This window comes from Hylaeus anthracinus, unplaced genomic scaffold (assembly GCF_026225885.1).
Source record: "Hylaeus anthracinus isolate JK02 unplaced genomic scaffold, UHH_iyHylAnth1.0_haploid 12001, whole genome shotgun sequence".
NCBI classification, from domain to species: Eukaryota; Metazoa; Arthropoda; class Insecta; order Hymenoptera; family Colletidae; genus Hylaeus; species Hylaeus anthracinus.
The window spans coordinates 16,276,906-16,303,174 of record NW_026534348.1 but is presented as its reverse complement, the minus strand read 5'-3'; the positions used below and the strand labels follow the sequence as shown (position 1 = coordinate 16,303,174).

Below are 26,269 nucleotides of genomic sequence, written 5' to 3'. Positions count from 1 at the left end.
TCTGCATACGAATGTCGTTTAATTAGGATGACTTCAGCGTAAACCCTGGAACAGACTACAAAGCAACAGCGTCTTCCACGGGAAAAGTGTTGCGTAATCTGTTCTGGGAACGAATAACAATAAAGTCCCACGGAGGAAAAGCAGTTTCGATTTTCAGATTTTAGAAGTGAGAATGGATAAGGAATAGGTTTGGGTTAGGTTTGTTATTAAATAAATTTAATTGGAAAAATGTTCAGGAAAGAGCTGGACTTTGTTGGAGAGCAGAGTATAGTTTGTACGGCACGAGGACGAACACGGCAACAATTATACCGAATAGAATAGAACGCCTCTGTAAGCGGAACTAAACGAAAACGGTACATCCCACGATCTGCTGGAAAACTTCTTCTGAGCCGCGTCCATGCAATGCCAGTTCTCACAAAACCGTATCAGATCAGATAGAAACTTCTCCTGATCAATTCTCTTTAAGATTCGCTTGAAACAGTTTTTGAAATTTTTGTCCGAATAGCAAATATGTATTAGAAAAACCATAAAATGACAAGAGGAAACTATAGGGACCTATAGATCGATATTGCTCAACGTTTAACTTGGTATTGATACGAGGGTATGAAACTTAAATACGTAGTTTCATTGAAATCCATCCATCCGTTTAGGTGTAATCGTGTTAAGATACATATGTACTGTTCGCGCGCAAGAAGAAGGCATCTGGCGATACCTGGTACTCTTCTCGCGCGTGAACTGCATATATCCACACCGTACTCGTGGAGCTTATAAAGAAATCGTTTGACGAAATATACTGGCGTAAAAGAATTGCTATGTCTCGAAAAAGAATATTTGTAGGGGATGCAATTTCCTTGCACCCCCTCCTGGTGCCACTGAACACTGAAATAATCCTCTGGCAGTGGCACATCGTACAATAGGTCGACATCTGTCCAGTGTCCCTGACCAAAGGACACAAAATCAATGTTTCGAAACTCATTCTGTTACCTTTGTATAGTATATGAAGAATTTAACACGAAAACAATAACATAGCTGGTAAAAAATGTAAATAAAAGTATCGAATTTTATTTTGGTTTGGAGGGAGCACAAAACGCCACTGTACATACAGATTCTGTCAATCCGGAGCGACGGCGAAAAATCTTATCTGGCGTTACAGATTACGATTTAATTTTCCAAAGCACCGAGCAAAGTTCGCTTCGCCTAATGCTCATATGAAGATGAAACGATTGTATACAACGAAAATAGTAAACTTAATCAAGACACTTCAGGATGTATAACAAAATAGTAACAAAAATAGTTTAAAATCAGAAATAAAAATAGCAATAGTGAATATTAATATCACTGCAAAAGCATTTCTGAAGATTAAAAAAAAAAAAACAAGAATTTTCATTCTCGAAACTCCGCAAATGCCTCTCCATAATCCTACAAACAAAAATGCTCGTTCTCAAATGGAACGCTAAAACCAGATTCTCCGGACTACCTGACGCGCGCGGCTCTCTCAAATCTCTCAATTCCAATTTTTATCCCGACGAGTAACGGACAACGAGTTGTTTATCTTTTATTGCTGCTCCGAAGTTTCCATCTACGGGAGAGAAGAGGGATATCGAATTAAATTCTTAAATATATATCTAATGCTTTGCAATGATATGAAAATAATCATAGAAAAATAGAGACGAAAACGGCGCGAAGATCCACCGAATTTTGGATCGCGAAACGGAGTAAAACGTACCTTGTCGAGGCACTTGAGTTCCTCGATCGGGTAGACCGTTTTCTCGCAGCGGGCGCACGTCTTGCTCATCTTCTGCTTCTTCTTCCTCCTCTACGTCGTCTTTCCTCTCTTTCCCGCTTTCTTAGGCGCAGTTCCGCGTACGTGTGTATGTCCCTGGGCCTTCTTCTTCTTCTTCTTCTTCTTCTTCTTCTTCTTCTTCTTCTTCGTCTTCTTCTTCTTCTTCTTCTTCTTCTTCTCCTTCACGAAACACTGCGCGAACGTAAAGAACACGTGTAAACACTAACGACACATCCGCGCGGATTTTCGCGTCGTGGCGAACGTGGAAAATGGAACGGTAAAACGTGTTCACGCGAAATACGTTTGTTTATGGGGATTTCACGACGAAAACCACGACTAGGGAAAAAAATGCAACGCCAAGAGAAACGCTCGTACTGCACGGGTGCCACAGAGCCGCACCAAACTGCACTGCCCTCTTGTCCTCGTCTAGCCACAAAAACTCCTTGAGTGACAGTAATGGTGGTATACCGGGCTAGTCAAACGAGCGACTAATGCGTATTTATTTTTCTTTCGTATTTCGAGGATTTTTTTTATTGAAAAATTCAGTAAACGATGCTTTAGAATATTTTGTCGATTGTATGATAGCGAATTGTGTGGTTGTTTGTTCGAGGAATGTCATTCTTATCGAAATGGCTTCACTCTTGTACGGTTCGATCGATAATGTAGATCGCGATACTGGATAAATTTGGCTCATATTTAAACGAAAAAATTCTTATATTTAGGGTTGTATAAGTGTTATAATGTTATAATTTGAACTTTGGCGTTGAATTAGAGAGTTGTATTTGAATGATTAACTTGGTTGCGTAAGAAATATTTAAACTCCAGAAGATGTTGAGATACTACGCTAGTCAAACTAACGTATAATGTCCGAATCTGTCGATAATTATATCTCCGATACCTTCGAAATTGTATATAATTTGTTGGAGAATGTATGCATTGTTATATATTCATTTAATTATTGTTGAACGCTTAAGAAATAGAATGCTTGTGAATATCGAAAGAGTATCGGTAAAGTAGGAACTTCGTGTCAGATAGAAATATAAACTCACTTTGATTTCGAATAACACCTTTCGACTTTTTTTCAACGCCTATAATTTTCCTTGACAGAATCTGTGTCATGAATAATATTCGAATTTGATACTTTTTCCTTTGGTATCAATGTGTTACGAACACTCCGTCCAGTATCGCCCTCTATGGAAGAAAGTGCGGAAAAAATCCTTACCTCGATACAGATATATTAGGTTGTCCCGAAAGTTTCTTTCGCAAGATGCATTCAATTATTTTATGTAGTCGTGTTTCTATAAATCGACAATCTAATTTCATAGATATTCATGTTGTAACAGTAATGGAGCAAAATGAATCGTGCACAATTCAGTAATGTAACATAAAACATAAAATATTATGCATGTATTACTTATTAATAAAGCGAAAGAAACTTTTGGGACAACTTAATATTTATATTTATTCCTCGAATGAAAATTAAAGTCTAAATAATTGTAAACAAATACAAATGTAACTATTCAATAGGAAACGTGTTGTATTAGAATAAAGATTGCACAACTTCATGGCAGTGAGGGTCATGTAAAAGATTCAATATTAAAGGGCACACCAATAAAATTACTTTTCCCCTTGTAAAAATTTGTAGACGACACTGAAGTCCTTTTTAGAAAATCCATGAGCGATAATCGCCCTGAAGATTTGATGCGCCAGGGAACCCATAGGGATGGTGGCTTCCACTTTGGTGGCTGCGGATTGTGCCAGTCCCAAGTCTTTGGCCATTAAAGCAGCACCGAAACCACCCTACGATTAAAAAGTAAATAAGTGGATATATAAATGTTAAACTAAAGAAATGATTATTCGGATTGGAAAGTAGTACCTCATAATTTTTGGAGCTAGGAACATTATCGAGAACCCCTGGAACTGGATTGTACAATTCAGAAGACCAGCATCTACCACTGCTCGAGTTTATGATGTCAGCCAACACCGTGACGTCTAAACCCAGTCTGAAACACGATAATTTCGATGAAACGATTATATCTATCACTCGTGATTTATCGAATCCTTCCCCGTTACTTTTGTCCAAGGTTGAACGCTTCCGCTGTACCGATCATGCTGACAGCCAAAAGCATGTTGTTGCATAATTTCGCTGCTTGACCCATTCCCACGGCCCCGCAATGTACCACCCTAGATCCCATTGATTTTAGAAGAGGCCCTGCGAGCTCCAAGTCCTTCTTTGATCCTCCCGCCATGAACGTTAGGGTGCCATCTTTGGCAGCGTTCACGCCTAAAGAAAAGTGGATTACATGCTTTTCTCATTTCACAGGATGTTTGAAATTGTACTAATTATATTTTAAAAATTCTTGATTACAATAATATATTGCTAAACATAATTTTGTACTGATATGTAGTACCTCCTGACACTGGACAGTCCATAAACCTGAGTCCAGACTTTTCAGCGTCATTTGCTATCGTCTGAGACACAAACGGATCCACCGTGCTGCTGTCGATTAAAAGAGTATCCCTCTTGGCAGACCTGCAAGCGCGAACGACTACGAAGAATGCTTGCGTGATGATATTACCGCTAATTTACCTTAATACGCCATTATTGCCACTATAGATGTCCAGAACGTGTTGATTGGACGGCAGCATCGACACAACGACTTCGACGTCTTTCGCTACGTCGGCGGGACTCGAAGCAACGTCAGCGCCTGCTGCCTTCAAATTCGACATTGCTGATTGATCGATGTCGAAGGCAACCAACATGTGGCCCTAAAATATGGTTACTTTGTTAATACAAAATAAGACCACAAGGGCGTTGAATAAAAATATTCTACGAGTTCGACTACCTTCTTCAACAGGTTCCTCGCCATATGCCCACCCATGTTACCCAAACCGATAAATCCTACTCGCGAAAAGCATCGTGATCCAGCGACTTGAAAAATGAACGTCTTAGGTGAGATAAACACATTCATCGTAACGAAATAAAATTCACTATGACGGTGAACTAATGTGTTTCTTTGATACGGTTTACTTCGCGGTGTGCAATCCCGAAGGCCGCTATAAACTACGAATCAAACGTCGACTTAATTTAAATATCAGATTCCTTGATGTATTCGAAAAGAGTGGCACACGAGCGAACACTATTGGTCTCCACGCGATCATTTCCATATAAAACACAATGAGAGTAAAATTCGTTTCGAGCACGTGGCACGCTCCGCGCGAAACTCGAAGACTATTCGTGATCGATGGTACACGAACAATGTTTACCCTCCAACCGATGAGTGTTATCAACTCTCGTTTAGGTAAAGATCTGCTTAAAAGTATCTGGCACATTCATCGTTCAACAATTTTGCATCTATTCATTTCTAAAGTAAAAGAAATATCGCATTTAGTTTCTTCTTTAATTTCTTTTTAAATTGGGATTAAGGATGATTAAAGGAGAATGAAAAGAGAACTCATTTTCGTCTAAATAAACTACTATGATCTAATCAAAAATTCCACGAATGCCTGATACTTTTGACCAGCACTGTACCAGACAATGTTGACCAATTCTATATCAGGGCTCGATAAAGTTTGTTGATGTTATTCCAACTTGCCCCCTCTCTTGCACGCGCTGTTAAAACACGTAATTAAACGCGGCATAATTATACCAAAATGTCGAGTCTTGAATGAGACAAAATGAGATCATACCTCTACCAGTAACGATACAGTAACGCGTCGATCACGCCAGGTAACTACCAATTTCTTGTGTAATCTTAAGTTCAACGTTACGTGAAGGTTACACAATTGCGTGTCAGATCATTTTCTATCACGATAAACGCACGAGATTCAATTCTGAACTTACTTTCATGTAAGAAATAATTAAATCGATGAGAATTATGATTGAATTTGATTAACCCTTTATTTACTAAATTTTTCAAAAGTTTCTAAAATCTAGGCGCCCATCTTGGTCTTATATCATCTTATGGAGTTGTCCCTGACTAGCTTCCAAAAGAAAAGAAGATTGTGCTGCCATCCGACAAATAAAAAAGGAATTTCATAGAAGTGGACTTGAACGTCACAATAGGTTTTAAAGCGTTTAATTCATACAGTACCGTGAGAAAATTGACGGGAGTTATAAGTCCCGCCACTAAATAAAGGATTAAACAGTAACGAAAATATGGTTGTAGGAATTTATTATAAATTCTAACGTCTGCGATAACGTTTTGCGGACACGTTAAGTAGATAGTGTCGCGCGCAATGTGTTACGTATTGTAAAATGAAACTTGTATAATTACACAAATGGAACATTCATCTATCTCTAGGCGTCGCAGGCTTATTAAAATCCTATTAGAATAATGAACTTAATTGCATAGCTTATATTGATCTATGTGTTCGTGTAATCACCTATTCAAACTGCTGTTCAAAAATTAACTATCATGATTGCAGTTAACTATGATTAAATTCGTGCACTTCTGTAAACAGTATAAAAACTACATATAAAACATTAAATCGTTGTATATCGGTGGATATTGGAGATCTTTTTTGTGACGTAACTATTGGACAGATTAATTTCAAACTTTCTACATATATTCAATTATGTTTGGTTAAGCTATACGAATCTTTTTAAGTAAAAATTCTCTTAATAATGCCTACGACATTCCCCATTTTTTCCCCAAACGACATTTTGTTTATTACGAAACCGAACAACCCCTTATCACCACATAAGCCCATAAAACCTAATAAAACGCTAGGGGAGACATTATCGACTAATTTCTTCCCCACTATCGTTCGCCAGGGCTAGTTTTATTACTCTGCATCGCGCGTAATTCCTTATCAACCGTGAGCCGTAAAACTTAACGGAAGGACAGCAACTAATTATTATCCGATGTTATGATGCAACATTCCTCGTCAACGGTTCGAAACATTGTCGATTAAGCATCACTTTTAGGTTTATACTTATTAATTCAATTAGTTTCAGGAATTTTATTATCAATTCATTATTGTCCAAATATTTATTATGCATTTGATAGAATTATTCATATTATAAAAGATATTAAATTCGGGTGATTAATTCGGTTAATTCATATAAATGGAGCATTAATATTTTTTATTTTAATATATATTCATGTTGCACGAGGAATTTATTACAACTCATTCAAATTTCATATTGTTTGATATATTGGAATTATTACTTTATTAATATCTATAGCTACAGCTTTTCTAGGATATGTATTACCTTGAGGACAAATACCATTCTGAGGTGCAACAGTTATTACAAATTTATTATCAGCATTTGCATACATTGGTCAAACTATAGTAGAATGAATCTGAGGAGGATTTTCAATTAATAATGCTACCTTAAATCGATTTTATTAATTCCATTTTATTTTACCCATAATTATTGTAATTTTAGTTTTCATCCATTTAATTTATCTTCATATAACTGGTTCTAATAATCCATTAGGAGTAGATTCTAACCTTTATAAAATTTATTTTCATCCATATTTTACTTTAAAAGATATTCTTTGATTTATAATTGTTATAATAATTCATTGAATTATTATTATACAAATACCTTATTATTTGGGAGATCCGGATAATTTTATTCCTGCTAACCCTATATCTACTCCCGAACATATTAAACCAGAGTGATATTTTTTATTTGCTTATTCAATTTTACGGGGTATCCTTACCAAGCTTGGAGGTGTAATTATACTATTTATATCAATTATAATTCTTTTAATCCTTCCTTCAACTTCTAAAATTCATAAAATCAAAACAAATATATTTTACCCTTTAAGTCAAATTACATTTTGAATATTTGCAAATACATTTATTTTACTAACATGATTAGAAGGTCAAATAATTGAATATCCATATACTGAAATTAGTCAATTCTTTACTTTTATATATTTTTTTATTTCACCTATTTTAAATTATTATTGAGATAAATTAATATTTTATAACTAGTTAATAAGCTTAAATAAGCATATATTTTGAAAATACAAGATAGAAATTAAATTCTATTAACTTAATATTATAATTAATTCTTTAATACCGTAAATAAAAATTAAATAAATTAATGATATTGACAAAAACTTTTTCCAACACTTAAATATTATTTTATCATATCGAACGCGAGGTAATACTCCTCGAATTCAAACTACAAAAAAAAACATGAAATATATAAACTAAAATAAATTTAAAAGAAAAAAAATTAATTCCAAAAAATAATAAAGTAATTAAATTTCTCACAAAAATAATTCTTAAATATTCTGCTATAAAAATTAATGCAAACTCACTCCCATAATATTCAGTATTAAATCCAGATACTAATTCAGACTCCCTCTCAACTAAATCAAAAGGAGTATGATTTAATTCAATTAATATTCTAATTCAAAACATCAAATATAAAGGAAATAAATAAATAATAAAAAATAAGTTTGATTGAAAAATATAAAAACTATTTAATGAAAATCTTTCAATTATTATTAATAAAGAAAATAATATTAAAAATAATTTAACTTCATAAGAAATTGACTGAACAATTGAACGAATTGAACCTAATATAGAGTAATTAGAATTAGAAGATCAACCACTTAATATAAAAAGATAAACTCCTAAACATATAATTCTTAATAAATATAATACTCCTAAACTTATTGAATATAAATTGACATAAAAAGGAATAACTACTCAAATAAATATTGATAAAATTAAAATTAATATAGGTATAAATAAATAATTATAAAAATTTATTTTCTCAATTAAATAAAATTTTTTATTAAGTAATTTAATTACATCTCTAAATGGTTGTAATAATCCAATAATTGATAATTTATTAGGACCTTTACGATCTTGAATATAACCTAAAATTTTACGTTCAAATAATGTTAAGAAAGCTACCCTAACTAATATCATTAATATTATTAAAATAAAAAAAACAAAATTTATATAAAAATAATTTATTAATAAATATATTATTACTTATATAAATTATATATATAATTAAATTCTAAATTTAATGCACTTTATTCTGCCAAAATAATGATACAAAAATATAAAATTTTTAAAATATCTAGTCCTTTCGTACAAAAATATTTAAATTAATTAAAGATAGAAACCGATCTGGCTCACGCCGATCTGAACTCAAATCATGTAAGATTTTAAAAGTCGAACAGATTTAATTATTAAATTACTGCACTTAAAATTTATCTTAATTCAACATCGAGGTCGTAATTATTATAAATTTGATCTTTCCAAAAATATTACGCTGTTATCCCTAAGGTAATTTATCTATTATTATTTATTAAATACTCTTTACAAACAAAAATTATTGATAATTATATAATAAAGTTTTATAAATTTAACAATCCTCCCAATTAAATTTATTAAATCTTAAAATGTAAATATAACAAAATTAAGATTTAATAAATTAAATTCTATAGGGTCTTCTCGTCCCTTAATTATAGTAAAGTAACTATAATAGTAAAATAAAATTATATAAAAATTACAGGTTATCCCATAATTTATAAATAAATTCATAATTTATTTTTAAAAAATAAAAAAAATTAATAAATTTATCTAAATTAAATTTATTTTTAAAATAACTAGATATCAACAAAATCGATTAACTTTTCATTTCTATTTAAATATTTCAAATTATAATAATACATAAAAAACAATAATTAAAATAAATTATAAAATTAATAATTTAATTTTAATAAATCCTGATACAAACGGCACAAAAATAAATTTATAATATACAATAAATCAAAAATTCTTTCACAATACTAAAACCTATATATTAATTAATTTATTAATCATTTTACTAAAACTTAATTATATAAATTTATTTTAATAAAAATAAAATTTATTAAATAAAATTAATACTAAATCCGTTTAATTTAATAAATACGTTAAATTTTAATTTTTTGTCTAAAAACATTTTCCAATACTTTTACTATGTTACGACTTTTTCTATTCTAAAAATAAAAATGATGGGCGATTTGTACACTTAATATAATTAACTTCAATATAATTAATTAATTATATTTACTTTTAAATCCATTCTAAGTAATAAATTAAAAACAATACAAATCAATTAAAATAAAATTTAATGTAACTTATATAAACTAAAATATGCTACATTTAGATTTGAATAATAATTATAATTAAAATTATTAAAAATAACATACTTATAAATTTTTAAAACAACAATACATTAACTAAATTTTAGTAAATCCTTTCGTGGAATATCGAATAAATATACAAGTTCCTCTAAACAAATTAAAAAGCCGGCATATTATTTAATTTTAATGATTTACATTTAATCAATAATTAATTTAAAAATTTTATATAATAGGGTATCTAATCGTAGTTTAAATTTAAAATTATACATTTAAACAAATTCAATAATTAAATTTAAAAACTATTTAATTATTTCACCAAAATTAGTTTTAACTACAAAAATTTATCAATAAACACTTAATACTAATTAAATTTTAATTAATACACAAGTTAGGTTCAACCGCTACTGCTGGCACCTAATTAATCCTTACTAAATTCAATTACTAAATAAAACTTTCATTCAATCATATTAATTATAAAATTTAAATAAAATATTATCTAATTTATTAAAAATCTATATAAATTTAATCAAAATAATTAATTTATAAACTACAATAAAATATATAAAATTTTTAAATACAATTAAATCCTTTCATTGTAATAGAAAAATTTTAAAAGTTTAAACTAAAATTTTTCTTTAAAACTAAAAGTAATCCACAATTTTAGTAAATTTCTAAATTTTATAAATAACTTTAAACACTTATTGAATAAATTCTTCAAAATTCATAAAATATTTAAAGTAAAATAAATTACATTTTTTATAAATTAAATTTAAATACAAATATAATTTATGAGGATTTTAATATATACTTATTTTTAACTCTAAATAATGTAAAGTAAAATAAATTACATTTTTTATAAATTATATTTGTATTTAAACTATTATTAATTAATTAGAATTATATTTTATAATGATATACATTATTAATTAATATATAATTAAATGTAAAACTTAACGGAAGGACAGCAACTAATTATTATCCGATGTTATGATGCAACATTCCACGTCGACGGTTCGAAACATTATCGATTAAGCATGGTCTGTAACGATAGCTTGTCAGCAAACTACTGTAATTGAATTCGTCCTTGCACTCGTTATCTGCCGTCAAACTGCACCCTGGACGTTGGCGTTTGTATGCACAAGGGTGTCACGAAATTGCAGGTACGGATACGTCCAGCAGCCTTTGCGTGGGTGTTTGCGTCACCCTCCTCGAATAATTCACCTTGAGAACCACCATCCCCATTCCCAGAAGGGATCCTTGAAGACTTGTCACGTTTGCGCGTTGTTGAGAGTGGCTTGTGAAAAAGTTTGCCGGACGAGATCAGAAGACCCAGAGGCGGAGGACTCAAAGGTGAAGGGTTCTCAAAAGGATCGTCGTTTATTCGAAGAGCACTGTAATTGAGAGGATCGCAGATCGCCATGAAGGCTAATTTTTTGTTTTACAATTGGACTCTGTTGATTGCTTCTGTCCTGTGTGAGAAGAGAGGTTTCCTCGATCCTGAGGTCGTATCCTGGATCTCTAACGAGGATTTTAGGGTGGTTATCCAATCGTCCTTCCGTTTTTCAAAGTGCTGCAGTGTCCTCTTTAACGGTTGGTAGAATCTATGGTGTTGACTGTCATGGTTGGTTACTGGTGCCTTTGAGCTTGGAACTCATTTTAGAATAGTTATAATTAGTGAAGTTGAATACTTGTGAATTTTTAAATGGAGGTGATGTAGTTAGAAATGCTAGATAATAGTGACTCCAATGGAGAATCGACTATTCCTATTTTTCACGTTATAGTAAAGCGTGAGCAAATGTATGGTAATTAACGTGTCTTAGGTTGATTTTCAAGTTTTAGTATGACTCCTGCATTTTCTTCAGACTCGATCGAGGCCTCGAGAGTCCTGTTTAATCAGTTCAGAAGCGTTTATCAGGGGGTATACCTCTTGGAACGAAGTGTCAGTGACTGCAGTGGGTACCTCCTGTTGGGATCGAGCGACGAAGAAATCAGACAATTCTTGAACAAGTGAGATTTAGCAGGACGTAATAAAACATTTCATTAAAACACGAAATAATTCTTCCAGAATACCAACGTTACTCTGGAAAACGGAAATCGTGATCATCGTGAACGACAACCTGTCAAGTACTTCCGGTATATTCGATGACTCCTTGTACGAAATTGCAAACGTGAATATCGTCTCCGTGACTGGAATATGGAGTCTGTCGGAGAACTACTTGAAACCCCGAATATTCAGTAAGCTTATCAGGTACAGCAACTTCACACCTCGCACTTGTATCCTCGTCTTCCTTCATACTCGAATGATTTTTATTCGAAGCTATAGAGAACTAGAACACGGGCACGACAACTTCAATTTCCGTGGAAGGGAACTGCGAGTTTGCAGCATATTCCAGCCCCCTATGACGTACTTTAATCGCACGGTTAACAGAGTGATCGATGGAGTGCAGGCAGAGGTTTATGTAATCGATGATGGTAAACTGATTAGCTTTCTATGCTATCTATTCCCGATGGAAGAAATACTTTAAGTTATTCTTTTTCAAAGATCCGGTAAATTCATAATTGATGAAGTAACACGTTTTTACAAAACATAGATTTACATAGGGATGGTATCGAGACGCAGCTGTTCCTGGACATGGCTGAAAAATTGAATTTTACGTGGACGATTAGAAAACCGGATGGAGACACGACGTAAATACAATTATACTTTGTGGTAATTAATTTCGAAATTCTGGTTTAATATTATCTTTTATCTAAGATACGGGAGACGCTTCAATGCAACAGCGTGGAAGGATGGCATGATATCAATGCTACGCGAGAGCAAAGTACGTCTTCTGAAAATTAATTAGGTTAATTACACTTGTGAGATACGCATAGCTCGCGTACTGGGAGCAGTGAACGTTCGACAATTTTGTAATATAAACTATAAGTAGCAATCCACATTTTTATATTACTAATTTCTAATCATCTATGATTTATTTTAATTCGATTAAACCCATAATGAATTAATTTGTTCATTAATCCGCGATATCACCTGCTCTCAGGCAGATATGGCGTTTGCTAGCATCTGGATGACGCATGATCAGAACCAGTTCGTGCATTTGTCGGATCCATGGCACCAGGTGTACATCAGTTTCCTGGTGCCCCGACCACGTCGAACGACGACCTTCTGGGCCCTCACCAGGCCATTTCCAGGCACGATCTGGTCCCTCCTCGCTTCTTTGTTGCTCCTTCAAATCCTGTACATGTGCGCTCGTGCCTGGGTCGATCCAAAATATCCGAAACGTAAGTTGCTTCGAGTCAATTTTATAGAAAATTCTCTATTAAAGGAATAATACAAGTTAATTCGTGCTGTTCAGGTTACCAGAACTTCTTTGTCAGCCTCTTCGTCTTGATCGGCGTCTTCCTGAGCAGCTCAGTGCCGAGAACTGCGCCAAACAACAAGCTCCATGTACTCCTCTGGCAGGTCGCGGGTTGGTTGATAATTACTGCTTATTCCAGCAGCCTGGCGGCCAGGTTGGCCACTACGGAATACGAGGACAGGTAACATTCAAAGAATTTTCCTCCCTTTGAAGAGTTTTTAACCCCTTTCAGATCTGGCGTCCACAATTGAGGATACAACATTTTAAAATTACCGAGACTAACGTTTAGAGCGAATATCCTTAGTTGTACAGACGAAGAAAGACCAGTTTTCCTCGAAAACTATACTACTAGGATTTTTTTTTAAATTTTTTTTTCACGAATTTAATAAAAATTGATAACGTAAGAGAGCTGTGTCAATTTATGATCCAGGATCGATACCATCGACCAGTTCCTCGCAGCCAATTTGTCTTGGGGGCACATGAACCAACCACCGCCGTTTAAGGATTACTTCGACCTGACGGTACGTGAGATCCATCGTTCAAAATGACATCCTTTGAATTATAATCGCGTTTGACAATGATACCTTATGTAAAACGTACTCGATCCTCCTAGAATCCACACGCGGCGCAGTTGCCGAACAGGTATCGTACCGTAAAAAATCCCAAGGAAGCGAAAAAGCTCATTAGCGATGGTAATTATGCGATAATTGGAAAAATTGTGGACAATTTCTTCTTTCCTGATGACCAAATCTCGAATGATGACCTTAAGGTGATCACCGCAACTGTATTTAGATTAAATTAAGAGCACACGTGGCACTTAAGATAAACCCATGATTCAGATATTCCATGTAATCAAGCCTTGTGACACGTTAGAATTACAGACTCATGAGAGAATCGGTAGGTCGCTTCTACGCAAGTTTTGCGCTTCAACCATGGCTCCAGAGGCCAGTAAATAGGGTAAGTAATGTTAGTGTAATACCATATTTCTTTGATAACGAGTACATAATAAAGGGATTACGAAAAGAAACTTTGAGATTTTTATATTTAATAAAAAAATACCCCCAATGGTGATCGTCAACATCTTTCACGTTACATTATAAATCAACGTTAGAAAACCCTTTTTTTTCGAGGGATATCTACTATTCCCATTGTAACGTCGATTATCTACAGAACTGAATATTTCTGCTGCAATTATCTCTAAACTTTGCAGATGATGTTACTATTGAAGGAAACTGGCATCACAGTCTGGCACTTACGTAACGTCATCCGCAGACGCGATTGTAGTAATTTACGCGAGGTTCTCATCGAACACGACGGATACGACGGAAGTATTCAAGTCCTCGGACTGACCCCGTTAGCCGCTGGATTTTCATTGCTGATCGCTGGATCGTCGATGGCGGTATTCGTGTTTTATTTGGAACTGAAACGCGCCTCTGGATCTAACACCATCGGCCATCTTCTTGAGTGCATCGCCAGCAAACGTGCAGCGCAGAGCTATAAAACGTTGCCCCTAAATGGCGTTTACTGTGCGAAAGAAATCCATTTTTATGCGCATATAATGCGGTATGACAGTAACGCTGTGAATCGCGGACTTACGAATATCGATCAATAGTGATTTTCTTAAAATCAAACGCGCTGGATCGATCAATATCGATCACCTTCTTAGGTGATATTTTCGAGCGAAATCTAATCTGGCATGTTTATAATATCTCATAAGAGTATTTTCAATGATTTTGTTGGTATGACATAATCTCTTATCTTGTAGCATTATTGTACATGTTATATAGTGACTGACAGTTCTCAATCTTTTGATAGCAGTTTCATTTCCACTTGGAATTTCCTTTTATCTTGTAAGATTTTTACTACCACCGCCACGGTTTTATCACAACTTTTACTAAATTAAAAAAAATTAATGTGTAACGTAAATTGAGCTATTTCTTTTTATAGCGATCTCTCGAAGAGACCGACACTTTTCTTCGTGGTATTCTAAGAATGTAAAATTGTGAATCATATTCAAATATTTACTATCAAATCGCCTGTCAGTATTAATGCGAATTAAAATTTGTATCGATACAGAAGAAGAATTGAAATGTGAATTAAAGTATATCTTACGTTCCAACCTGTCAACCTGTCAACTTGTCTTATGTCAACATTTCATATATTGTAATTTATATACAATTTTACTATCTGGACGAGTTTATCGGTCACCACGTGCTCGTCAGAGTTCTGAAGCCGTGCGAATGAGACTGAATTGTTACTGTGTTAGTTAGATGTCATGGCTCTTCGTGGGGTAAAGAAATTGCGATGTCGCGGAGATTTAATCATACATGGTCGACGTACACAGATGTCAGTTGGATCTCGTGCACGGCACGAAGCGCATTCGATGCAGTGGCTTCGTTTCTAGCTGCAGCTTGTTCGTTTATAACGCGACGGCAGGAAAACACTGTAATCAAGCTATCTCAATTTTCATTAATTTAATTTGTGTTAGATCGCAAACTAAATAGTGATATCGTGAGTACAAATTCGTTTTTCGGCATAGAATATCTCGGATCGTTTAATAATTATTTGATATGATCAACGACAGCACGCTGCGAATAAAAGATTTTTCAAGTTGGATTTCGTTGACCTTTTGAGGAGGATCCAAGCACGATTGGTACGTGAGAATGATAGCAATTGAAAGATAATATTTACGTATGTTTCGGTGTCTCGTGTATGGATTAATTCACAGCCAAGGGGGCCACTACACATTTTTCCAAAAAAGAATCGATTTTTTTTTTTTTTTTAATTTAACCTATTCCGGATCTATTGATGTTAATTTTATCATTTTTCGATAGTTAGAAATGGCAAAAAAAATTTTTGAACAACAAATTTTGACTTCGACTTTCCAAGTCAGCGGTGGCGACTATTTGCGTTTAAAGCATTGAGGAATGCTTTATTAGCTTTATTGAATTTTTTTCACTCAAGGCATTATCACGAAAATCAAACAACAAATTGAATCGTATTTTTGGTCTATCGATATCAATTACTCAGGCTACAGTTTACCTATCGAGTCCGGACTATTTTTGTTTCACGCAGTGTTTAGTTTAAAAAATAAAAAAAATAAAGAAAGGGTGAAAAAGACACCAAAATAAATGTTGTTTCCAAAATCGTCCTGTTCTTTTTTTTGTTTTAAACTCACCGCTGTTTTTTAGTTTAGACTTTGTAGCAGAATCTAAAAAAAGTTGGGTATGTTCGAATAAGACACAGCTGAGAAAAATGTACCGAAAGATGTCAAATTTTACATAGAAAACACAATGTGTAGTGCCACCCTTAAGTAAACCGTGAAACACGAGTAACTATACGAGCAGTAACGAGAGGTTATCTCTGGAAAGTAAACGTTGATTTTGTGATCCATTTTCTGCATTATGGTTACGTGAGTAGAAAAAATGACGAGTCATTGTGATGCTCAAATTATTTTGACTGCTTTCGTTGATTGTTGAGATAACATATCTTAGTTTAATGTTTAGCTATCAGCTATTAATTGTGTCGTTAATTGTTTGCTTACACTGCTTAATTTACAAAAAAAAAAGCAATCGCGGTTTGCGATACACCTAATGACAATATGTAGATATTAATATCAACTTGGGTTACTACATGCCAATCTAGAAAATCCTCTTCTAAGTCGTAGACATGCTTCTAACCAGGCCAGTGGCTAAAGTAGGATGCTTTCACAAAGAAAGGAAAATAAGAAGTATTCAGCTCTCCCCCCCACAAAACCATACTTTACTTTAATTTATGTAGTCATGCAACACTTATAAATATTCATTTTCGCTTTATCAAGTGCCATTAATAGGTATGATCATAAAAAAAAACATTGTATAATTTACAGTTATCAGTTCGCGAATAACAATGAAGGAAAAAGGACACATCGACGATAGTAAGATACTTCTTACCTTTAACTTCGTACTCTTCTATAGAATTTAATTTCAAAACTACTCGCAAGTTATAAATCTAATTATTAGAGTATACTATTTAAATATTTAGTAATGACACTAATTTCTACTAGCTCAAACAGCCACGGTAGATGAGCACATGAAACTGATTTATGATGACAGATCAGTCGTCGATTCGAATTTCATCGACGTCACGCCAGATGATTTGCCTGAATGGTTCGACGAGAAACTGTTCAATATGTAAGCGGGATCGCGAAATCGTACGATTTGAATTGCCTACAGCAAGATAATTACTGCGAGGTAACTGATGCACTTATAATTGTAGAGGCCAGGCATTTTACATGGAAAATTTGCTGGGACACGTAACTGGAAACGTGTTAGGACTGTTGGCGGTATTGGTTGTCCCAGACATAACGGAGGTGAGGGTGTTAAACATCTTTTAATTTATTAAAAAATTGAAATTCCTGCACAATTAGATTTTTCTTTATTGCATTAAAAAAAAGTGAAAGTCTACCTGTGACAGAGAACGCGTCATTTCAGGCCTTTCACCTTTATTTTTCAGGTGCTCACGTTCACAAGGAAGAGTTCGACGATCTCCTTATCCTTCAAGCGATACGCAAGAACAGCGTTCTACATATACAATCTGTTCCGCACTGACATGCTCAAAAATGAATCAAAGTGAGTTTCTGGGAATAGCATTAACAATTGTACACGTGTGCAATTTATCTCGACATTTTCGGCGCTTCAGTTATGTTCTGTCCTCCCCACTAGAGGGACACCGCCCAAAACTCATATACATACTTATAATACATATAAGCCATTCTCGACCGATCTCTAAAACCTGCTAGGTAGGCCTACTAGGTAGCTTTAGTGACGAGTCCAATAGCAAGCTCAGGACGAAACGCTCCCTTCCTTTCAGTATCGCTACCACAATGTTTTCAAATAATTTGTTCCATGTAAACAAATTATTTAAGGTGGTTCGAGATACTGAACATAATTCGACGAGCACACACATTAGCCAGCAATCACCATGTCGATGATGGACGTCATGGGATATACATGAAGGACATGGCCATCACGCAATTCGGATTCATAGGGTACGTGTTCGCGTGTCCAGAAAAGATCGGACTGGGTCACAGCACCATCGAACAAAAAGCTGGTTTCAATCATTTCTGGCGCGTCACTGGCTACCTCCTGGGTATACCTAATCGGTAATTGCACCGAAATGATAATTAATCATGATCGATCTTCTTTACACTTAGCTCTCATCATTATCCATATCACCCTAGGCTGAATATCTGTCGCAAAACGGTAGCGGAAACGACACAGTTGTGCAAAAGAATATCACACGACATTATTAAGAAACATTTGGAGACTATTCTACCAGATAGCGAACGATTGGTACTAAATGCGATACAAGGGCTGTGGTACGTCGATCCCTTCCTGAACACTAACGGTAGCGTCGCTACCATGTACAAATTGGCTGGAGCAGAATGTTGGTATCGCTCAAGTCTCTTCGTAAACGTCTTTATTTACGATTCTATTCATTGGGTCGATGATGAACGGTTTCTTCCATTCACAGATAAGAAGCCTCTCGGATGGGTGTCCTGTTTAAACATGAAGCTGCGCGAATGGAATTTTTATCTCTACAGTAAGTGATTATTCGACTACGGAAGATAACGCGTTCTGTGGTCTGCTTAGAAACCGTAAGAACACTGACACTGTGTCTTGCGAACCTTCACAATAGAAATCGAGCCAGTTGATGTTTTATTTTACAAGCTGTAGCTACAGTTTGGCTTTCGTTTACTTAGTTTCTTTAAATATTAAAGGCACCCCTCCTTGAGTACATCAAATCAGTCCTCATATGCGCTTTGAAATTCGAGGGTTCTTTATATTTTTCAGGTGCTCCCTACATCGGGGTAGCGGTCAGGGCTTATTACAACTACTTCCTGTCGTTCCTTTTCTGGTCGATTGAACGCTATCCTCTGCTGGCCAGGATAGCATTTGGGAAGGACAAATCGAATCTATGCCTGTTTTCTAATTGATACAGTGATAGAAACTCATGTGAAAGAGTAAATATGCTGATAATGTGAAAAACAAGTTGAGTTAAAAATCGAATCTCCATTGGGATTAGAGGTTCGTTCGCTAGAGGTTGCTAGACATCGAGTTCGAGTTCTCGAGATTTAAGCGGATGGAATATCACCAATTCTCATTTTTCACTTTTATGTGATTGTCTATTTATTTTTCCATTACTTATATTCACGCTATAGGTTTTTCAATACTTTATATAGGCTTTTCGGTACTTTCTTTTTATTAGCCGGTTCTAACCCAATCTTGAAAAACTGATGGAGGGGGGGGGGGGGGCGGACGCCCGGAATTCGAACCCACGTTCTCAGCGTAGTAGTCGGGTACGCTACGTACTGTTTCACTGTCCGCCTCCCGTTACACACCGCGTATTACCGATAACCACTCGATCAGCAGTTACCGAAAATAAATCGAAGACAATAATTAGAAAATAAAATAAAAAGTATTGACAGAGCAAATGAAGTTGAATCTGGTGAATGATCCTCGAAAATAGGAAACGTGTGTCTTATGCAGTTTTTTAAACAGATTATCAAGTCTTATTGTAGCGTACACTTTATGTAATCTTACGCACATATCAATTAAACGCTGTTTAATTTCGTACTGATATTGTTCTTGGTTATTTATCTCTGTCGATTTAGCGGGGACGATCAAATACAAATAGTCGATTGAGATAACACATCGTGATCCTTTGCGACAATTTGAATTGGAAAACGTACTCGGTTCTACCAGAATCTATATGCAACTATCAAGCAGGTATTGATGGAGGTAAAGAAAAATCTGATGCTCATTATAGATGTTAATGCTTGGCATAATCATCGACTATTATTTGTTCCCAGGTGTCTACTCCTAGACAGGTTACTTCAAGGTAAAAATTGTAATTGAATTCAGATCTGTGCATGTAAGAAGATTAAATTGAGACATTTTTATGTTAAAACGTAGATAGCATACATATATCCTCATTCTAAATAGATCTCGTGTCATATACTTCCAATGTTACGTCATGTTACAATTAAAGACTGTCAAAAGAATTAATTTTTCAAAGCTATTAAAATGAACGAACCAAAGCTATTAAAATCACTATGCATACATATTTGTTGTATAACAAGTAAACAATATCTTCAAACAATATCGCTCATTTCCAAGATAACTCTGATTACCAGGACAATAATTTGAAACCACCCAGTAAATCGTTAACAGTGTCTATTCTTGTCCCGAATTCTTTTTATACCAATAATCCAAGAACTTTTGATTGCGTATGGTTTCACAAGGACTGCATCTTATAAGTGAGGACAATGGATATACGGTTGATCAAGCATTGCCTGTTAATTCATATGTATTACTCTGTATTTATTCTCTATAGTGATCAATGAACGTCTCGGTAATTCTTGTTTTCACAGATAACGCTGTTGTAGAGGCAAACTGGTATCTACGTAACGATTTTATTTATCTGTGATTCTCGTCGAGCACGACGCATTGTGCAATTGCAACGAAAGCGTGCAAATTCTTGAAGACATTGCCGAATTTTCGTTGTTGATCACTGGTTCGTCGATAGCGACATTTGTATATTCGTTCGATCACTATTGGTCATCTTCTTGTACGCAGCGTTAGTTAAGTGGGTCCATAGACGGTCAATATCATCGGCCAATATGGGTTGTACGATATTTTGACAACGGCTCATAGACGGTCAATATTATTGTACAATATTTATATTGTGTAAAAAATGGAATCGTATGGAGGCGATATTGATGGTTGTACAATATTTTGCGCAATCGCGAGCACAGACGTACAACCTCATTGTCATTATATTGTGCAACTTCAGTCCCCGCCAGAATTTCATTAAGTCATGTTAAGTGATACTGCACTCTGCTGTGTCTTAATTGGTGTGAGCGTAGGTGCGAAAAAGAAAAAGAAGACAGGAAAGAAAGGGAGGAAATGTGGCGAAATAGTGGTTTATTGATCGGGAGAAGTATACGCACGAAAAATTACTAAATGAACTGAGAATCATTAAACCCAATGATTTTCGCAACTTTTTAGGCATAGACGGAGTATTATTTGATGAACTTCTTGCTTTAGTTACTCCTCAAATTCAAAAAGCGGAGACTGCAATGCGCAGTATACCGATTGACACGATATTGCACAATATTGCCAACAGACATCATAATATTTTCTCGTTTGTGCAATATATTTTCAAAAGTTTGAATTTCGTACAATATATTGCACAACTTTCCAATTTCGTTTACACACGCTTTAGGCTTGTATGAGTGTGAATCTGTGTGAGCTGAGTGTGTAGGAGAGTCACTGGTGGGTGTGCGACAACCTTCAAAGCGTTAACGGTAATACGCATAAAGTGGTATAAAGTAAAGAAGTAAACGTTAACATGGAATCTGTATAATTTGGCGTTAAGGTCGTATTAAAATAAATATAATAAACAGATATAAAACACCAAGGGCTTTCACTGTATAAGAATCTTTCTTTTTGAACATAAAATGCATTTTCATGATAGTAACGCTAATGGTCAATAGCTTCGATCGTATGAAATCTTTACCAATAGTGAAATAACCTTTTTCAAAGACTTTGATCATCGACTCTGTATTTAACCCAAGGGTAATCTCTGTAAATTCCTTGTTTAGATACGTAACGAGATAAGACTAATGGCAATTTAAAGTTTCTGACAACAATGACACGTCTGATAACTACGTTTTTCAAGATTTCACTAGGAAAATATTATCACGCGAAGTGGCAAACAATAAATGTCACTTAAAACCAGAGTAGTGTACATTTTAAGGTACTGGTTTTCGAAAATAGCGAATAGACATTTCTTACATAGAAAATGTGGATGACCCGATCGTTTAATTTTTATTAATCCATTGACAACTGTAGAAGTTGGTTTTCGTATCCTTAAAATAGTTAGTTACATTTGTTCGCCACTCGCAATTGTTATACAAATAAGACTTGTTTGTATGTCTAGCTCAAAGTCCGTCCTAGACGAGCATAGCGTGTGCAAGAGTAAATCACCTAGAAGCTGGTAATTTCAAGGCACCGCGCGGGGTAAAGCGGGATTATCATCGCGAGTAGACTTATTGGCATTCCTCGTTACAAGCGTTAGTTAAACCTCATGCGCAGCACTGAACGGATTCAAGGCGACTTTTTCTTTACTTTTCGTCGCAACCTTTTCATTAGCAACAGAAGGGAACGAAGACACTGTAACGATTCGGAAATTTGACGCTTGTATATTTATTTGACATGAAACTTTACAATTGTGTGTACAAATTCGTTTTTTCTTAAAAAGTATCTGGTGTCAAATTACGATTTATTCTCTTAGGTGACCAACGATCTCGACAAGTAAGTTGGAAGGAAAAGTTCTCTCGGGTTTGGTTATTTATAAGCTTCCGTAAGGATTAATTTAGAATTGACAGATTAATAAGGAAATAGGTACTCAGGTATTCTGCCTCTAAGAAGCTTAGGAAAGCTTAGACAACGTCGATGAGTATTCCAATACAACTTTTTGATATCAGCTTTACAATTTTACTAGTTGTACAAAGAAACAAAAGCACCAAGTTTTAAACCAGTCTTCGCGTTAGCAACATTATCGTATTCTTGTTCTTTACATGTTAATTTTCGCTGTAACGAATTCTGCGTGCCGGTATGATAATAATAGGACGTTAAATAATTTATTGTTGTCAGTTCGCGAAGAACAATGAAAGGGGCTGGACACATCGATGATGGTAAGCGATAGAATTTTATTTCAAAAGTGTACTGTAACTATTAAAGTTTATTGGCGCAATATCTAATAGTTATACTAATTACTACTAGCTCAACCAGCCACGGTAGATGAGCACTTCAAACTGCTTCAGGTTGACAGATCAATCTTCAGCACGGAATTCGTGAAAGTCACGCCAGAAGATCTGCCCGAATGGTTCGACGAGAGATTGTTCAAAATGTGAGCGTAATCTTGTCATGAAATAGCACGATTTGATTATTGTAGAACGTACTAATTATAATAAGTAATTTAGCAAAGTTATGATTGTAGCGGTCAGGCAGTTTACATGGACAACACGCTGGGATTCTCAATTGCAACCATATCTGGCATCGCAGTAGGATTGTCCATCCCAAGCATCGCAGAGGTAACAGCATGATCATATTTGGATTAAAAATTTACTAATTGCAGGAAAAAGTAACTTGTTCTTCGTCTTAAATACTCTTCAGTAATATAAGAAAAGTTCGCGAACTATGGCGAAAACAGGAAGCGTTGTGCGTGACTAATATACTGACTCAGCTATCAACTTGTTTAGTTTTTCATACATCTTTCTGCAGACTCATGACAGCAAAGTTCACGAACAGAGATTTTTAGAAACTCTCACTGACCATAGATATCATGTAAGCAATGTAAAACAATTGAAGTCAAAACATGATCATGTATATTGAAAATTGAAGAGTACCCTAATTAGATTACGCTAATTTTGTTTTAAGATCAATGAAATCCTGTGAGTCCCGAATCTCAGATTTGAACCTCATATGAGTTTCAGAGTACCTCGCTGTAATGTCACTCGACCAATTTGTTATAATTCCCTCGTCATTGCATTTTTATCCATTTATCTAACAAAACCAAAGCTTCTCTGTGAAGGAAAATACCACACTTCGGCCTTCCTTGTTTCATTTAACAGGTTCTCATATCCACGAAGCGCAGTTCGACGGTCTCCTTATGCTTCAAGCGCTACGCTGAAACGGCACTCCTCATACACGAGCTGTTCCGCTCGGACGTGCTCAAAGCTGATTCAAAGTAAGTTTCTGGTCATTGCACTAAATTCTTAGCGAAAATGCCCGAGTCACACGAATATGTGACCCCCATGTTCAAGGTGGTTCAAGGCGATAAACGTGATTCGATGGAAACACGCGATGGCTGGCAAGAGACTCCATAGAGAAGGACACCACGGGATATACATGAGGGACATGTCCCTTACCATATTTGGATTCATAGGGTACGCCTTCATATGTCCAGAAAAGTTCGGACTGAGCCACTGTACCCTCGAAGAGATGACTGGCTTCAACCATTTTTGGCGCGTTACTGGTCACCTCCTTGGTATATCCGATCGGTAATTGTAACGAAGTGAATATTAATCGGCCTCACGTTCTCGTTGTAGACTCTGATTGCTTTTCAACGAAATTTTCCTAGGCTGAATCTATGCCGTAAAAATGCAGCGGAAACGACGGAGATGTGCAGAAAAGTCGCGCATGATATAATTAAGATACATTTGGAGGATCACTCGCCAGATGTTCACCAATTGATGATTTACATGGTCAAAGGGTTATCGTATGTCGATCCTACTCTGAATACAGACGCCATCATGTCCCTTTCGTACGAGTGTGCGGGTGCAAAGTGTTAGTTTTATGCTATGTTCACGGAAGTCTAAATGACAATTACATATTTAATCACTGTAAATGAATTTCTCTGTTTACAGATACGAAACCTCTTGGATGGAACTCCATTTTTAATACGAAGTTTCGCGAAACGGTCTTCTATTTCCACAGTAAGTGATTTCTTTCATCAAAGGCAGATTTGTGAGTTATTAATTTTAGATTGCGAGTATTTGTTTCGTTTTGCAGGTGCTCCTTATATTGGAGTAGGAACCAGGATATTTTTTAAGTACTTGGTGGGGATCATTTATTGGTCAACCGAGCACTATCCCTTGTTGGCCAGGATGGCGTTTGGAAAAGCGAAATCGAGAATTTGTTTGTTTCCAAAGATAGAGTGACCAAAGATCCTGATGAATATAGGTAATCGTGTGGGGACGGAGTGAACAATTGAAACTTGGTTCAAATTATGGACGGAACATGATCGATTGTAAAGACGGGGAAAATGCTATATTATCTTTCGTTGATATCACTTTAGCTGCTGAATGAAACGGTAACGATATCGATCGCTAGAGGTCGCCGCGTGTAGCGTGTCACTGATTAAGCGCGCAAAAATAACCGTCGATAGACTTGGGAACTATACTAATTCACTGCTGGTTAGACGCTTTTCTTAGTTCGTATGGATAAAATGAAAATCGAACTTGACAGAATTTAAGTCAAAATAATTGTGTCATCGATGATAGATGGTGCTAACGCGAACTTATTAATCAGAGTTGACAGTATCATCGATCTTCGGTAGACAGTTAAAAACACGTTTTAATTACGTTCGTTAAATGAAAGTGATAGCTTAATTTTCATATTAAAATTAACTCTGTTTTACTTGAGATATTTGATACGTTCTTCTTAAATTATTTTCGTTCACTCTTATTTCCAAAGAATCTGTTTCATAAACAAGTTTATTAATCCTCCATATTTCATTGAAATAATGAGTTGACGTCAGAAAGGATCGAGTATCGAAGCAAAAAATTCTTATAAAATCTCCCTGATTCGATTACAGTGTCCAGTGTCGCGAAACTACTCGCGACACGCAACGTCATCGATACCATGGACGATATTCACCAAATCGTTCGATAGCAGTCCATGTCGAGGAATCCATCGATATTTCTCCCATTCCCGAATCAACCACTCTCGAGCTATTTCCCCGTCCATTGGTGGCTCGTCAAAAATCAGCGATTCCAACCCACGTCAGCCATGCCTCGATATCCCTGTCCGAGGCTGGCGATAATTATCAGCCGCAATTTGTCTGGCACTGTTCTCGTCTCTGCTCCACCCACGAGCGTCGCTCGGATCTCCTCTCGTGTTCGTCCATTCGGTGCCATTATCACCCTATCCCCGCGCAGGATCGCCAGATCATTTTTTCGCGAATCGCGTGACACCATACACACAGAAATATCAACTCTACACTCTTCACAAGACTGTTAAGGTTTATTTCTTAGGAAGGTAATAGCGGCTCGTGTTATTATCGGACATTGACATCATTTGGAAAAAGGTGAAAATTAAAGGATTACGCACGTGGTGGGATATTTATGTTTACGAAGTATGTTTTAGAAGAAATTCCCCGTAATTTGACGTATCGTTTTCTTA

The 26,269-nt window shown here is 35.3% G+C and overlaps 5 protein-coding genes across 11 annotated transcripts in view; 3 read left to right on the top strand and 2 right to left on the bottom strand.

Annotated features, from left to right (window-relative positions):
* The window catches only part of LOC128890565 (LIM and SH3 domain protein Lasp), a 32,274-nt gene extending 30,063 nt beyond the window's left edge, over positions 1–2,211 (bottom strand). For both annotated transcript variants that reach the window (XM_054149194.1, XM_054149195.1), the window contains exons 1-2: positions 1,970–2,211; positions 1,727–1,915 (exon numbers count right to left, since the gene is read on the bottom strand). In XM_054149194.1, the coding sequence (XP_054005169.1) occupies positions 1,727–1,795 (69 nt within the window). In that variant the 5' untranslated portion in view covers positions 1,796–1,915; positions 1,970–2,211. The remainder of the gene's footprint in view (positions 1–1,726; positions 1,916–1,969) is intronic.
* Positions 2,212–3,296: 1,085 nt separating this feature from the next.
* On the bottom strand, positions 3,297–5,042 carry LOC128890566 (3-hydroxyisobutyrate dehydrogenase, mitochondrial). The gene is made up of 6 exons (XM_054149196.1): positions 4,630–5,042; positions 4,374–4,552; positions 4,195–4,316; positions 3,857–4,067; positions 3,660–3,786; positions 3,297–3,583 (listed from the first exon to the last, which is right to left on the bottom strand). The coding sequence occupies exons 1-6, from the start codon at positions 4,753–4,755 to the stop codon at positions 3,401–3,403; spliced, it is 948 nt and encodes a 315-aa protein (XP_054005171.1). The 5' UTR covers positions 4,756–5,042; the 3' UTR covers positions 3,297–3,400.
* Positions 5,043–5,481: 439 nt separating this feature from the next.
* Positions 5,482–15,367, top strand: LOC128890559 (uncharacterized). 3 transcript variants are annotated; one of them, XM_054149160.1, is made up of 13 exons: positions 5,482–5,513; positions 11,058–11,487; positions 11,760–11,904; positions 11,963–12,145; positions 12,215–12,369; positions 12,489–12,585; positions 12,653–12,719; positions 12,939–13,179; positions 13,254–13,437; positions 13,687–13,777; positions 13,870–14,025; positions 14,130–14,213; positions 14,467–15,367. In XM_054149160.1, the coding sequence occupies exons 2-13, from the start codon at positions 11,316–11,318 to the stop codon at positions 14,866–14,868; spliced, it is 1,977 nt and encodes a 658-aa protein (XP_054005135.1). In that variant the 5' UTR covers positions 5,482–5,513; positions 11,058–11,315; the 3' UTR covers positions 14,869–15,367. The 3 variants fall into 3 exon arrangements, with proteins under 3 accessions (XP_054005135.1, XP_054005136.1, XP_054005133.1); XM_054149161.1 differs by lacking the exon at positions 5,482–5,513 and having other exon boundaries at positions 10,919–11,487; positions 14,096–14,213; positions 14,467–14,607; XM_054149158.1 differs by lacking the exon at positions 5,482–5,513 and having other exon boundaries at positions 10,928–11,487.
* A 201-nt stretch (positions 15,368–15,568) lies between these two features.
* LOC128890563 (uncharacterized) lies at positions 15,569–19,288 on the top strand. 4 transcript variants are annotated; one of them, XM_054149188.1, is made up of 9 exons: positions 15,569–15,701; positions 17,125–17,172; positions 17,302–17,428; positions 17,514–17,607; positions 17,751–17,866; positions 18,163–18,399; positions 18,478–18,683; positions 18,771–18,839; positions 19,091–19,288. In XM_054149188.1, the coding sequence occupies exons 1-9, from the start codon at positions 15,584–15,586 to the stop codon at positions 19,231–19,233; spliced, it is 1,158 nt and encodes a 385-aa protein (XP_054005163.1). In that variant the 5' UTR covers positions 15,569–15,583; the 3' UTR covers positions 19,234–19,288. The 4 variants fall into 4 exon arrangements, with proteins under 4 accessions (XP_054005163.1, XP_054005166.1, XP_054005167.1 ...); XM_054149191.1 differs by having other exon boundaries at positions 15,590–15,767; XM_054149192.1 differs by lacking the exon at positions 15,569–15,701 and adding an exon at positions 15,883–15,909.
* Positions 19,289–22,369: 3,081 nt separating this feature from the next.
* On the top strand, positions 22,370–26,218 carry LOC128890564 (uncharacterized). The gene is made up of 9 exons (XM_054149193.1): positions 22,370–22,615; positions 22,958–22,998; positions 23,087–23,213; positions 23,304–23,397; positions 23,938–24,053; positions 24,130–24,366; positions 24,447–24,652; positions 24,733–24,801; positions 24,878–26,218. Exons 2-9 carry the CDS (start codon positions 22,971–22,973, stop codon positions 25,024–25,026), a joined length of 1,026 nt encoding a protein of 341 aa, XP_054005168.1. The 5' UTR covers positions 22,370–22,615; positions 22,958–22,970; the 3' UTR covers positions 25,027–26,218.
* The last annotated feature ends 51 nt before the right edge of the window (positions 26,219–26,269 follow it).